At 53.0% G+C, this 14,654-nt stretch overlaps 1 protein-coding gene across 1 annotated transcript in view; it reads left to right on the top strand.

The window, feature by feature from the left end:
* Trim62 (tripartite motif containing 62) overlaps positions 1 to 14,180 on the top strand; it is a 28,490-nt gene extending 14,310 nt beyond the window's left edge. The window contains 5 exon segments of the mRNA XM_032897436.1: positions 223 to 318; positions 3,529 to 3,785; positions 5,414 to 5,505; positions 5,508 to 5,528; positions 11,916 to 14,180. Coding sequence (XP_032753327.1) covers positions 223 to 318; positions 3,529 to 3,785; positions 5,414 to 5,505; positions 5,508 to 5,528; positions 11,916 to 12,466 — 1,017 coding nt within the window. The 3' untranslated portion in view covers positions 12,467 to 14,180.
* Positions 14,181 to 14,654: the final 474 nt, after the last annotated feature.

Genomic DNA, 14,654 nt, shown 5'->3' with positions numbered 1-14,654 from the left:
TAAGAAGAGGTCTAGGGTATGGCTGAGAGGCAAAGTGCTCTCCCTTGGATTTTGGGAACAAACTGAACAGGATATGGTGTAAACTGTACGGGGAGATGGATATTGGGCTTGGGGCAGGGCAGGATAGGCCCCAGCTGTCCACAGAGCTAGGCCCTCTGTCATCGAGGACTGCCCTGGCTGGGTGTGGCCTGCTCCCCCATGCAGGCCCTGTGTGTATTTCAGAGAGAACTGAAGGAGCAGCTTCAGGCCCTTCAGGACAGCGAGCGAGAGCACACGGAGGCGCTGCAGCTACTGAAGCGACAGCTGGCAGAAACCAAGGTGAGCCCAGCCCCGTGTGGGAGTGGGGCGGACAGCGGTGAGGTAGGGCTTTGAAGGGTGGATCCTCTAGCCCTCTGAGGAAACCTAGCTTCCGGGTGCATAAGCGTGGTGAGAGGGAGGCAGGATGGGTAGGAGCGGAGCTTTTGAGGAAGTGAATGAGACCCACCCCCAATGTCACAGAGCAGGTTGGTGCCAGAGTGGGGCCATTTCTCTTCAACTTTGACAGAGTTGTGGTGGGACCAGGGACCTTCTGAAGACTTCTGGCTGTCTGAGGGCCTGAACACATCTGCTTGGTCCCTTTTGTTCTTCCTGTTCCTTCTCTCCTTTATTATTCCCTCCCTCGATGCCCAGAAGCCACCTGTGGCATGTCCCCTCCAAGCCATGACTGATGTCATCTCCCCTCTTGGACTCAAGCATAGAGAAAAGGACTCTTAAGCCAGGGGTCATGAGACACACCTATAGAGAATGTTGAGTCCTGGGTCAGCCTGGGCTACATGGCAAGACCTTATCTCAAGATGTTGAGGAAACCTGATTCTAACTCTGAGAAGTGGGAGGAAATTCTGTTCCGTGGTCTCTGGCTACAGTGATGGGAAAGAGCCTTTTATCCCTAACCCGAGAGGAGTTCTCACATCCAGTCCTAACACTGACCCCGTGACCTTGGGTAAAGCCTATTTCTGTCTGAACCGTAGGGACTCTGACCAGTTCAATCTAGAACATCGGGGCTGGAAGGAGAGCTTCCCATACAGGGGGACTCTGGGAAATGACTTTAGGATGACCCTGCTCTACAAGATGAAAGCCAGCATCACTGGAGCAGAGTCTTGGGGTCACCTGGCCTGGAGAAGCCATTGGTAACCTCCATCTGCACATCAGCTGTAGCCACCAACCCACTGCGTGGTCTTGGGAGGGTCACGACAAACATTTCTTCAGGACATTCCAGAGGCCTCTGAGCAGGACCCCTCAGTGGGAGAGAGATGGGAAACAGCTCCAAGGTTGTGACCTCAGTGTTTCTGCTCTTAGTTTCTCTGTCCAACGACTCCGCACTGCTCCCATGAGGAGAGACAGATGGGAACCTGTCTGAATGGGCCTGTTCTCCCCTCCGGCTGCACTCCCCTTGTTCACCCCTCTTCTCCCCCCACATTCCTTCTCCTCCACTGACCTCCTGCCCGCCTTTCCTGTCCATCTGTGTGCTGCTGGGGGCCCCGCCCCCTTCACTTTCCCCAGCCTGGCTTCCTGTCTGGACCGGGTGTATTTATATAAGAAATGCTGATGGAGGTTTTGAGGCCATATTTCACCTGGTGTCTGACTGGCTTCGCTGCCGCGCCTGCCTGCCCTCCAATGGCCTCGCCTTGGGGGCCTGTCTGCTCTCCCTCCTCCAACCGTGTTTTCCTTGGTAGGCTCTGAGATGACATGTTCTTGGCAGAGTGTTTCTGAAATGGCCACAGCTGTACCAGACCCAGTGTGTGTCTGGGAATGTGGTAAACTGGACTGCCCTCCCCACCGAGGAACTGAATGACTGAAAGTTCAATCCCTGGGACCCCCAAGATGAAAGGAGTCATGAGAGCTAGACTCCTCAGACCTAGCACAGTGCCTGACCTACAGTAACTAGTTATTGGGCAAGTTGAATGAGAAAGTAACAGCAATAATAAAACACCTTTGGAAGTAGGAAAGTGTAATCCCAATTTTATCACTGAGGAAATTTCAGCTGGGAGAGACTGACAGACAGACCTGAGCCCCCAGCTCCTCCCCGAAGCTTGTTTTAGTGACAAAATGTATGACGTTGTAAGGAGTTTGGAAGACCCAATAGGGTTGAGTACAGAACTCCTGGCTGACACTCTGATATGCCACACTTCCTGATCCCCTCTCTCTGCCTCCTATCCGCTTTCTCCATTCGTGTTCTCTAGTCCTGGGTTCATAACGTTAGAAAGGAGTCATAGTCTGCCCCCAGCTTTGCGATGCAATCTTAAGCAAGTCCCTCCATCCCGTCCCCTCCATCCTTGTCCCCTCCACCACACAAGCTGCTCCTGACCTTCAGTATGAATCAGGCCTGGGGATGCTCACGGGGACATGAGCAGGTTGCTCGCAGGGAACATGACCTTCCTACCTAGCAAGGACTGGTGCAAGGGTTAAAGGGACACTGTGGGGGAGACAGAGCCTGCCTAACACCTGCAAAAGTGAAACAAAAGTTTCTCTGGAGGAGCTCTCCCCCAGTGCACAGACACAGAAATGGGGACTAACCGAGACTAGCAGCAGCCATTGGGTGAACGGTGCTGCAAAGCAGGTTAGCAGGAACCAGACAGGGTAGCCCTGAAACTTGGAGGCCCTGGAAGACTGCTCTGGAGGATAGGGGGAGGTGGGTGGAGCCCATCCTCCCAGAAGCGGCAGCCTCATCCTCTCTGGGTGAGAGACTCCAGGAGGCCTCGGCAGTCTGTGCCTCCATCCCCAGCTTCTCAGTCCACTCCGCCTTTGTCTTCCTGGCGTGTTGGGTGGGCATGCGCAGGGAGTCTGGCCCACTGCCAGCTGTTCTTCCTGCAGGCCAGCAGCTACCACAGGAGAGAACAGGCCCTAATTGAGCCTTTGTGGAGCCTCCCACAGAGCCCCAGGCACTGAGCACAGTGGGGTCTCTGACTCTGTGAACTGCCAGTCAGAGGCCCACAAAGTGAAATTGCAGAGGCAGGCCCCACATTGTGGCTACATCCTGTGTAGCCTGTGTGAATGTCAGTGTTCCTCTAGCTGCCCTCTCTGCCTGCCCGCCCCCACCTCCCCATCCCCAACCAACACGCCTCCCAACCCAAGAGCCCAATCAGAAGCTATCTCTCCATGCGGATGTCTGTTAGAAACCACCATCTTGTCAGCTTTCCTTCTGCCCAGGGTCCATGTGATAAACGTGCCCCTGCAATATGGCTTTTGTAACCCCTCTCGCAGATAGGGAAACGAGGTAACACCGAGCTCAGGTAGTTGAGCCCACTACAGCTAGAGACCCAGTCACTCCCTCATCTCCTCTTGGGCCTAAGGGAAGGGAGTGTCTCTAGGTGTGTGCAGGTCCCATCTCATTTCCTTGCTCTATGTGCCGTTTCCTGCCCAGCAAGCCCCCGCTCCTTCCCCATCTTTGTGTTCCGGCTTCCCCCTCCCATTGGCAACTGAACACAGTAAGATTCACACTGGGTGCCACCTAGACTTTCCCTGACAGTTGCTCCCCACCCCGCCCCACAGTCTTCTACCAAGAGCCTGCGGACCACCATTGGGGAGGCCTTTGAGCGGCTGCACCGGCTACTGCGAGAGCGGCAGAAGGCCATGCTGGAGGAGCTGGAGGCTGACACCGCCCGCACGCTGACCGATATTGAACAGAAGGTCCAGCGTTACAGCCAGCAACTGCGAAAGGTGCAAGAGGGGGCCCAGATCCTGCAGGAGCGGCTGGCTGAGACCGACCGGCACACCTTCCTTGCTGGAGTGGCCTCCCTGTCTGAGAGGTTAGTGCAACCTGCCCGCAGGCTTCCCCAGTGCCTCTCCCAACCCAACCAAGGCAGTGAGGGGGTTCAGGGAGCTGGGGCTGCCAGCAGATAATTCATTAATCACATCACGATTGTTTAAAGGAATCTGGTATAAATGTATTAGAGCTGGGGCTGAAGATCTTCCGTATTATCCTGAGTATAATATATTCTGAGCTGGGCATAGTGACTGACACCTGTAATCACAACACTAGCAATGTTAAGGCGGGAGGTTTGTCCCAAGTCTGAGGCTAGCCTGGGCTACGTAGTGAGTTCCAGCCTGGGCTACATAGTGAAATTGTATCTCAGAACATATACGCATATATATATTCTATCAGTATTATAACAGCATAAGCAGTATTTGATGATGTTTATAGTCATTTAACACACTTTTGTATTATATGTCACATATATTTTATGCTGTTTCATTGTGGAGAAATGTTGTGTTCACATGTACAAAAGCCAGAGGACAAACTCAACTGTCATTCTTCAGGTGTTCTCCACCTTGAGGGTTTTTTGGGGAGGGTGCTGGGGGGGGGGTGTTGAGACAGGGATTCTCTGTCAAGCCCTGCCATTCTAAACCTCACTCTGTAGACCAGGCTAGCCTCAAACTCAGAGGTCTGCCTGCCTCTACCTCCCAAGGGCTGGGGTTAAAGGCACACACCACCACAGCCCAGTCACTGTGGGTTTTTTTTTTTAAGGCTTCTATTTTATTTGTGTGTGTGTGTGTGTGTGTGTGTGTGTGTGTGTGTGTGTGTGTGTGTGTGTTGGGTGTATACCAACAATGTATGGATGGGCGAGCTCTCTTAACCACTGAGGTGTCTCTTTAGCCCCAGCCTTGTCTTTTGAGATGAGGTCTCTCACTGATCTGGACTTCTCCAAGCAGGCTAAGACTGGCTGGCCAGCGAGCCTCCAGAGAATCAATCCTCCAGTGCTGGGATTTCAAGTGTGCACCACCACACCTGTTTTCGTTTTAATGTGGGTGATGGGGAATCTAACTTAGGACCTCCTACTGGCAAGGCGGGCACTTTAGGAACGGAACCATCTCCTCAGCCGATTTACGGATACAATGTATCATTCTACATAGACGTTATATCACTGTAACCTTCTGAGCCTCCTGCAGAGTTACATTACTTTCATCCTCCTTTCACGAGTATAGTCTGAGGCTCAGAGATTAGATCAGTTAGTCAAGGCTACTTGGGCTGGTGGGGAAGCCAGGGGTCAAGGCCAGGCTTCTCAAAGTTCCCATTCATGGCTTCCCTGAATATTGGCTTGCTGGAGATCAACACTTAGCACTAACGTCATGCGTTAGATGTTGGCCCTGAGCCAGCCACTGAGCTAAGCATTTTCTGTCCAGTACTCCATGCAGTCCTCGAAAGGCAGGCTCTAACACAGTACCCCTCTGCACTTGACTTTGCCCAGAAGCCTGAGAAACGACCACACAGTACCCATTTTACAGAGGAGCAAGCAAACCGAAGGTAACAGAAAGGTCAGGCATGGAAAAAGCTGGCACTTGTACCTCAGTCCCACAGACATATCACTCATGGCCGACCACACCCTGGAGGTGGCTACCAGACCCTACAAAGCCTTCTCTCCCGCTCTCCCTCCAGGCTCAAAGGGAAGACTCATGAGACCAACCTAACGTACGAAGACTTCCCGACCTCCAAGTACACGGGCCCCCTGCAGTACACCATCTGGAAATCTCTTTTCAGGACATCCACCCAGGTGAGACTCTGCCTGTCCTCTTGGCGGAGACAGGGAGAAGTATGGATGGCCACCTGGGCCCGAGGTGACAGGTGGCAGAGCAGGAAGTGAGCAGAGGGCCTGCTCGTGTTCTGTTTGGTTCTTTAAATGTTTCATGCCCTTATAACCCACTCAGGTCCTGGGATACTTACCATGGCCATCCACATGTCACCCGTGTAGAATTGGAGGCTCGGAGCTTAAGCAATGGGATGGGTCATCTGCTGTGCCTCATCTCAGAGCTTATGCAGAGCTCCCTGTGTCTCCAGAAAACCCTCCACTAGATGTTCTATTACTGTGCCTGTTCCCCAAGCGGAGGGACAGATGTGCCCTGTCCTAACACAGGAGTCAGAGGCCATCTGCCTGCATGGGTTGATTATTTTATTCTACAGTGAATGTCCCTCAAGAGTCAAAAGAGACAGACAAGTGACCAGCCCTTGACAGTCTAGCAGGATAAGGGCTCTGACATGAGACTTATACATATCACAGAAGCCTCGGATATGGCAGTAGCAGGGGTGGGAGCAGCATCTGGGGGAAGAGAGGACGGGGGATTAATCAGAAGTTCCAAAGGAAGCATGAGTCACCTCAGGATGTCGCCAGTTGAGCCCCAGCAGAGACAGAGTACAGTCTTTCAGGGTATAGATGCTGGGGCACAGAGCTGGAGCTCTCATACAGGTTGCAGGCCTCATCTAGTATACTAGCCATCCAGCTGTCCTAGGGTCGAAGGCGGCCCCTAATTCAGTGCCTAATAATGGGTGTGGGGAGAGAACAATTTCTAATAAACTCAACTGCTTTCCTGGGGTGTGCCCTCCCCCCGCACCCCACCTCTAAGGGAATTTCACACCAAACCATGTGCTGGTGAAGCAGAACACCTGAACAGAGACAAGAACCCTGAGATCTTTGTCCCTCCTTCCCCGGGACCCAGGGGCACCCCTTGAGTAGGTCGTCTAAAAGTTTTCTGCCTTGCTGTAAACTGCTCCATCTGTGTCATAGGTACTTCACCCCATCAGTCAAATCTCCCCAAGACGTCACACTGGGCTGTACTGAGCCAGCTAAATTCTCTGTCCTCTGCACATTTGTCTGGAGACCTTGGCATCTTCGTCAGTATTTGACGACCAAAACTCACTCTCCTTTGTAGCTTTGCTTTTAAGCACCTCTGCTGAACTGTCACCCTCTTGGTTTCCTGGTCGTGATGCCTGATCCGTGTGTGTGGGCTCACTCTCTCTGGACTCTGAGCTTTAAGATCATAGATGCTGGGTTCAATTGATCCTCAACAGCCAGCAATCAGTGTTTGTTCATGAAGGAATTAAAAGAACAGATGTTAGACCCAGGTCTGCTTTTAGAATAGTGCCTAGCGTATACAGTAGGGACTCTGTAAGTGTTGAATGAAGGGCCTTGCTGTAGGCCCTTAGATACCCCTGACCCCGTTCCTCCTCTAGGCCAGTTACATCCTTTAAACAACAGGGATGATAGTGTTCCTTTTTGCCTCTGTCACAAGTGAGCAAATGATTGCTCCAAGCAGGGTCTACCTCCCTCTGTACCACTGACCAACAGGGTCTTGCTGGAGGTCCTGTCCAACACACAGGAGGCTAGCAACACCTTCAACCTCTATTCAGGAGATGCCACTGTCCCTTCTCCTCTGTTATAGCAACCCAAAGTGTCTCTGGCCATGGTCAGACTTCTTGTGAAAACAAAAGTGCCTCAGTTAGGACCACAGGCCCTGAGAACACCGCCTGCAAAAAGACTGAGGGGACAGGTGTGTGACCTGAGCCTTCTTCCCTGAGTAAATTCCCCTGGGACTTCAGACAACAGCGACCTGTTTGGCTGGGCCCCTTTCTTTGTCTGCAGGACCTATGAAGTCACTCCGGCTCCTCAGTGAGCACCAGAGCCTTTTATGTCCAGATGGGAGGGCTGCTTTCCCCCAGGGACCTAGCTATGGCTTCCAGTGGCTTCCTGCCTACCCCTCCCTCACAGCCCAACCTGCCCATTGAGTCACCTGAGAAGCCCATCTAACACCTGTCCCCTACTCTGCAGCTTCTATGCTTCATCACCTCCAGCTCACCGCCCAGCCCCCCAGCCCTTCACCCACCACCCTCTCTACCGAGCCAGCCTAATCGCACACTCCCAGGTGCAAACTCCCAGAGAGCCAGGCAACCCATTGTCCCAAGGACACCAGACACCCCTCTCCCTCCTCAGTCTCCCCGGCCTTGTCTGGCCTCTCCCCCCACTGCTACTCATCTGGATGGAATCATTGTGAGTGCCAGAATGTTCCCCGCCCCACTGTACGACCCAAGGCAAAGCTCCCCCTCAGCTGAACCTCAGTTTTCTCGCCTAAACTTTAGGGATGGACCTGGTCCTTGCCCAGGGTAGATAAGGGAGGGAACTGGTTTCTTTGTAAAGTTGATCTGTAACTTAGTAAGCAAAAGCTTTACTCTTTGTTACTATGTAGGATGGACACTTTCCACACGCCAGTCAGACTTTCTGGGACCACGCGATGGAAAGGTTAACTCATCATGTTCCAACTCACTTTTCACACCAAACAATTGACCTCAGAGAGCATCAGTTTCCCCTTCTGAGAAAGGGCAACCATCATCGTGACCCTGGCATTGCTGTGGTGCTCTCTGTAGGGCGATGCCTGGTCTGTGCAGGGACTGTGAAGGGAAGCTGAGAGTCCTGAGGGCCTGAGGAAGTGGGAGGCCTGTGGGAACAGATCTCTTCTTTAAGGCCTGGCTTGGAGGGGGGAAAAACAGGAGTATTTCCTGTCCATCATACCCTTGTTATACTGGAGAACAAAGAGTGTTCTGGCCTGGGGGCCTGGGCGGGCTTTCTCTGCTGCTTGGGGGAAAGTTGAAGAACAGAAAGCATCCTCATGGAGTCTGGAAATCTGTGACCCTTCCTGGATGCCTTTTGACCCAAACCTTAGAGAGATTTCAGAGACTCAGGACACACCTGGAGAGGAGGCAGGCCTCAGGCCCAGCCTTTCGTTTATAAATCAAGAATGTCGGAATGTCACAGCTAGAGGTGAACTCTGACCTGAGTGAGCCTGGGGAAAGGCCTTGGCTCCACTGGGTCTTGCCACTCTCCTGAGAGTTCAGGCTTCTTAATGGGAGTAGAGGGAAGGGGAGCTGCGACACCAGGGTGACCCTCAGGTCACTGACTGCTCCCTCTGAAGGCCACTGCTTCAGCCAGCTTCAGGGAGAGACCTTCAAGGTCTGGAGGTAGGTTCCTTTGTTAAGACGAGTTGGGAGCCTTGTCGTAGCCTCACAATCTCTAGAGTACAAAAGACACTCAGAGTCAGGCCACACCTGTATCCTAGGGAAAATTCCAGGCTCAGCCCTAGCCCTAGCCCCAAGGAGCTGGCCCCATCGCTGGAGAATCAGGGCCTGCCCAGAGGATGGATGTTTCTGGCCTCCTATACTTGCAGGACTCCCCTGGGTCAGGCCTTCCTCTGCCCACAGGCTGTTCCTTGTCTCACTGGTCTCAGAACCACCAGGAGCCCGACCCACTCAGCAGTGACTCTAGAAGGGGCTCACAATGTCCTACACAGGCTTAAGAGTCAGTCTGAGTCTTCATGCTGCTTGCTGGGTTCCCCCTGACATTTCCTTGATCTTTGGGGTCTCCCCACTACCGATCTCCTTACACCTGGGACATAGAAGCCTGAATTCCTTAATGCTGGTGTTTCCCCTGGGACCCAAGCACCCACACATCCTCTCCACCCCAACAGATCCCCACTGCCTATAGTATGAACAGTGCAGCCTCTGTATCTAAATAGTTTCCGAGCGTGCACACGCATACACACACACACACACACACACACACACGTGCACACACACTCCCACGTCCTTCTAGCCTTTCCTCTTAACTGCGGGAGTTCTTCACACTGCACAGGGCAGGGGCTTTCTTGTTCTGACCAACTGCCCAGGGACTGACAGAATACAGGCAAAAGTTCACGTGTGTGTCCGTTAACCTCCCTGTTCACACCCCCTGGACAAAGGATTGTTCCACAGGCCCCTCTATACCAGGGCTCCTGGTTCTCGCACAGCTCCCTGCACTCTGAGGAAGCATGAGACGCAGAAGTGAATTCCCAGGACCCCAGCTCGTGAAAGAAGCTCCACGCACACACGTCAGTCAGCCTGTGAGGGATTCATAAGAAACAGGATGCTGGGGGGTTGGGGCCAGTGGTGAGCGCTTGCCTAGGAAGCGCAAGGCCCTGGGTTCGATCCCAGCTCGAAAAAAAAAAAAAAAGAACCAAAAAAAAAAAAAAAAGAAAGAAACAGGATGCTGGACCTGCTCTGGCTGCCTAGGGAGACAGCCACAAGCATTGGGGCGTCTTATTTCTCTGGGTGTGTACAGTCTGCAGAGGCACTGACTAGGGAGTGATAGTGGTCCCCGTGTAGAGCCATCATGACCCTGCTCTAGCTGAGAAGAAAAGAGCCAGGAGCTGGGAAACGTCCTTGCCCCTGAGGAACTGTAGTCATAAGCCATCGCTTCCCCTAGCTCCTCCTATCTGTCCTGCTCTGGCCTGGAAAGATTCATGTAGCTGACGAGTGCCAGTGCCAGGTTCCCTCCGTCCCCAGAGCAGGTTATCAAAGTAAGCAGAAGGAAAAAGCCAGAGGCCTTGACAATCGTTCAGGAGACTGTCAAATCAGACCTGCTAAGCCGGTATGGCCAGCTCAGAACCGGGTGACCCAACCTGCACCACCAGCTCAGCACTGTCAGAGACGAGTACATGTGAGAGCCCAGGAGCCTGCCCATCCTGGGCTCCATGCTGGCCCTGATCTCTCAAGGAGAAGCTGAGCTCACTGCAACCCAGGCCTTGGTCTCGGATGCACAGCTGGTGGGAAATGTGCTCAGAAGGCCATGCCCTGTGTAGGAGAGCCACACAGAGAGAGCGCTGGAGTTCCAGTCCTCTTCCATGAAGAGGAACCAGCTCAGTCCTCCTCCATGACGGCTCCTAGAGGGTTGGCCTTTGAAAGAGCCTCTTAGGGCGATCTGTGTGGCAGAGAGGATGTAGGGTAGGTGGGGGTAGGGTGGACAGCGTGAGCAAAGGAGTTAGGCCTGAATGAAGAGGGAGGCTGCAGCCGGGGGCCAGGTGGCCTTGAATAGCATCTTTTGACCTAAGATCAGTCAGGGCTCCTGAGGGTCTTGACTTTCCTGTCTGTTAAATGGAAGAGTAGAGATTTACAACCTTTGGGGACATATTGTCTGGGTTTTTTTTAATAACAAAATTTAAAATCTCAGATCATACCTATAACCTTTGTCATATATGTGATCGTACAATGGTGTGCGTGCACATTTATAACAACTGACCATACTGTAAAGGGAAAATAGAAGCAGGTTGCAGCTAAACTTCTTTGGGACAGCACTTCGTGCAGCAGAGCCTGGCCTCAAATTCACTGTGGAATAGAAGATGACCTTGAATTTCTGGTCCTCCTGCCTCTACTCCTGAGTGCTTCAATTACAGGAATATATCACCAGGCCCCGTTTTATGAGGTTCTGGGAATCAAACCTATGGCTTCGTCCATGCCAGGCAAGGACCGCGCCAACTGAACTACATCCCCAGTTCATAATTAAATAGTTTGAAGGTCAGTACGTAGAAGCCCGTGCAGAGGTACCCTGGAAAATACAACGTAACCAGGTGCTCATATTGTAATTGAAACGGCATTCAGGGGGTTGTCTGTGTCAGTGGTGTCACCCTTAGAGATGTGTTTTCCAAGAGAGCAAGTGACTCTTAGTTCCAAACAATAACAATACAATGAAGCCTTCCCTGACGGGTCCCTGTGTTCCAAAACCCTCAATGCGTTTTAAAATTCAAAACAAAACAAAAGGAAAACTGTCTCACGTTTACACATCACTACGGAGGCAGCTTGTACTTTTGGATCATCATACAAAGATTTCTGGACCACTTGCATGTCTGGCAGGGCATTTGGAAGTCAGTGGTGGGGGTGAGCAGCCCCTCCTGAGACTGATCCCGACTCCTGATCCTAGCTCACTTGGTAACCGCCCCATCCCACTAGTCTTAGAGACGCACATTTCCAGACTGTCCTCTAGGGGGCAGTATCATCTGGCTAATCTTCACGCTCCCTCCCAGCTCTGAAGCAATTCTGGACCTCCTCTGCTACTTTGCATGGGAATCCTCCAGTGACCACGGAGCGTCCAGTTAACACCTCTGCAGCCTGGTGCAAAGATGGTAGGCTTTCCATTTTGCAGAGGAGGAAGAAATAGACAAGAGGGCAGGCTTTCTATTCAGGGTCACCAGTAGGTCAGCAGCCTCCTGGACACCAACCAGGACCTTCTCCCAGGGATAGTGGATAGTAGGTCTACAGCCTTCTCTCTAAATGATCTCTCCTCCCTCCTCTCTCTCCCATCTAGTACCGGCTGCCCTGACCCTGGACCCAGGCACTGCCCACCAGCGCCTGATCCTGTCTGACGACTGCACCATCGTGGCCTATGGAAACCTACACCCACAACCACTGCAGGACTCACCGAAGCGCTTTGACGTGGAGGTGTCAGTGCTGGGCTCTGAGGCCTTCAGTAGTGGTGTCCACTACTGGGAAGTGGTGGTGGCAGAGAAGACCCAGTGGGTGATTGGGCTAGCCCACGAGGCTGCCAGTCGCAAGGGCAGCATCCAGATCCAGCCCAGCCGTGGCTTCTACTGCATTGTTATGCACGACGGCAACCAGTACAGCGCGTGCACAGAGCCCTGGACGAGGCTCAATGTCCGTGACAAGCTTGACAAGGTGGGTGTCTTCCTGGACTATGACCAGGGCCTCCTCATCTTCTACAATGCCGATGACATGTCCTGGCTCTATACCTTCCGAGAGAAGTTCCCTGGCAAGCTCTGCTCCTACTTCAGCCCCGGCCAGAGCCATGCCAACGGCAAGAACGTCCAGCCACTGCGGATCAACACGGTCCGCATCTAATCGGGGCAGAGGAAGACCGAAGCCTCCTGGGGCTGTGACCACCAGCAAGAGCCTTGCCTGACAGACGGAGAGTCTGCGCTACTCAGGCCCACTGTGGCCACCCTGAGACCTCAGGCCACTTGTTTAACCCCCCCCCAGCCTCCTCTTCCCCGTCTGTGAGCTGGAGATTGTGCTCTGTGGTTGATGTCCTGTAGCTCTGATCCTAATGGGATATGACATGGCTTCTCCCCAGGGCAGCCCTTGCCCAACCCCTCATCCCCATTCCCCCAGGGAAAGGGAATCTCCCCTTGTCTCCCTGCCCCCCGCCCAGCTAACCGAGCATCGTGACAGATCAGATGTGATCAGTCGCTTGCGGCCCATAAGATATACAGAATCCTCTTATGCTCATGGAAGAATTGACTCACCCCTGACCAGGAGAATTATGGGCCACTTTACTCTTGATCCAAGTCCACAGGGGACCCAGGGAGACGCTGGTTCTAGGATTATTTGAGGGTCACCCTCTCCTGTCACCCGTGCTCCAAGCCGAGAGCTGTGAGTTTCCTCCTCTCTCACTAATCTGCAAGTCACACAAGACAGGCAGCCCACACCACGCCACCACCTTCTAGCCTATGGATTCTGGGGCAGGGTGAGATAAAAGGAACCTAGAAGCCAATACAGAACACCATCAGGACAGAGCACCAATGGATGATCCAAGTCCCCAACAGCTCCTGGGGACAGAAGTCCTGCCAATCCTCATCAGCCAGGCCTCTGACCTGCTACAGGGACAGAGGGTGCTGGCAGCAGTTCTTTCTGTCAGGACCTGAACCACAGGAGGACTGTTAGTGGGTACCACCTTGGACTTGACATCTGGCTCCCTTAGGATCCTGATGCACAAACGAGAACCACTTTAGTTGACTTCATCGGACAAGTATTTGCAATTGGCTCCCCGGTGGCTTGCAAGATCACTGAAAGGGCTGGAAGGGGAGAGCCAACTCCCAGCAGCTAGAGGGATTGTGTCTTGTGACCAAGAGTGTCGCTTCCGTTTGCAGCTGCCCCACAAGCTGCTGGCTGCCACCATCCATGCCAGCAAGTGGTTGTCCGAGCCTGCCCCACCCCCTCTTAACTCAGGTCCCAGTTCTACATCTTTCAGAGGGATTCTTTTCGTGGACACTTGAGTCTGAACCCAGACTCAGACTGCAAAGCAGCTTGGGAAATGTAGTCTTTCTCTTCCAGCCTCAGCCATAGACAAAACTTAGCATGGTGGTGGAACAGGCCCATCTACAATTTCCTTGCCAATGAATCCAACTGTGAAGAACTCAGGAGAATCCATGAATCCACCTCAAGGCCTTGGCTTTGACACAGAACCACTAAAAATGTCCTGCTCCATGGCTCTTGTCCCTGCCTGTCCCAGCCCGGAGGCAACAACCTAAGGAGTGGGTAGCACCAGAAATATAGACAAAATGGCTCCCCAGCCTCAGCCTTCCTTTGTAGTCCCAGGACTTCAATTCTGCACTTGGGATTCAGTGAGCATGCCCATCCTCAGGGAGCCTGAATGGATGAACTCGAGTGGCTCCCACTTACAACTGCCATGCGCTAGGCCTCCCTGAGCAAGAGGAACCCTGAGCCCTGCTCGCCCTCACTCCCAGATGCCAGGCCATGCCTGGCAGTATTTTTATTTAAAACATGGCCCCTTTTGTGCATTCTGGTCAGTTTGTATTAAATTAAAATCACAGGGCACAGGTGTCCGTCCCATTCATTCCGATTGAACACAAATCGGCCTGTCGTACCCCAGGGGGGGGACATCCATTAAGGTGGCCATTCTAGTTCCCCAGGGCAACCCTGCTGGATTCAGATCAGGAGCGCAGTGAAGTCCAGAGAGAGGATGTGACGGCCAAGAAGCCTCCAGCCCACACTGGACAGTGAGATCTGTGTTCTCAGCCAGCGCGCTCGCCAATCGGGAAAGACCTTGTCTCTGCCTACGGGAGGATGGGGTATCCTGGAAAGCAGATAAACAGCAGCAAGAGTCTAGTCTCTTAAACGATGTAGGCCTGGGCTCTATCAGGCTTCACTTTAGGAAAAACAACTTAACCTCATGGGGCCTCGGTGACTCCCCTCAGAGAATGGGGCTAATAGCACGGAGTTGGCATGTTTTATTAGGGAGCTACGAAATGTACAGTTGCAGAGGCCCTGCCTCTCCTTAACTGCCTCC

Source organism: Rattus rattus, chromosome 1 (assembly GCF_011064425.1).
Source record: "Rattus rattus isolate New Zealand chromosome 1, Rrattus_CSIRO_v1, whole genome shotgun sequence".
Classification (NCBI taxonomy): Eukaryota; Metazoa; Chordata; class Mammalia; order Rodentia; family Muridae; genus Rattus; species Rattus rattus.
This window is presented reverse-complemented; position numbering and strand designations above follow the sequence as displayed.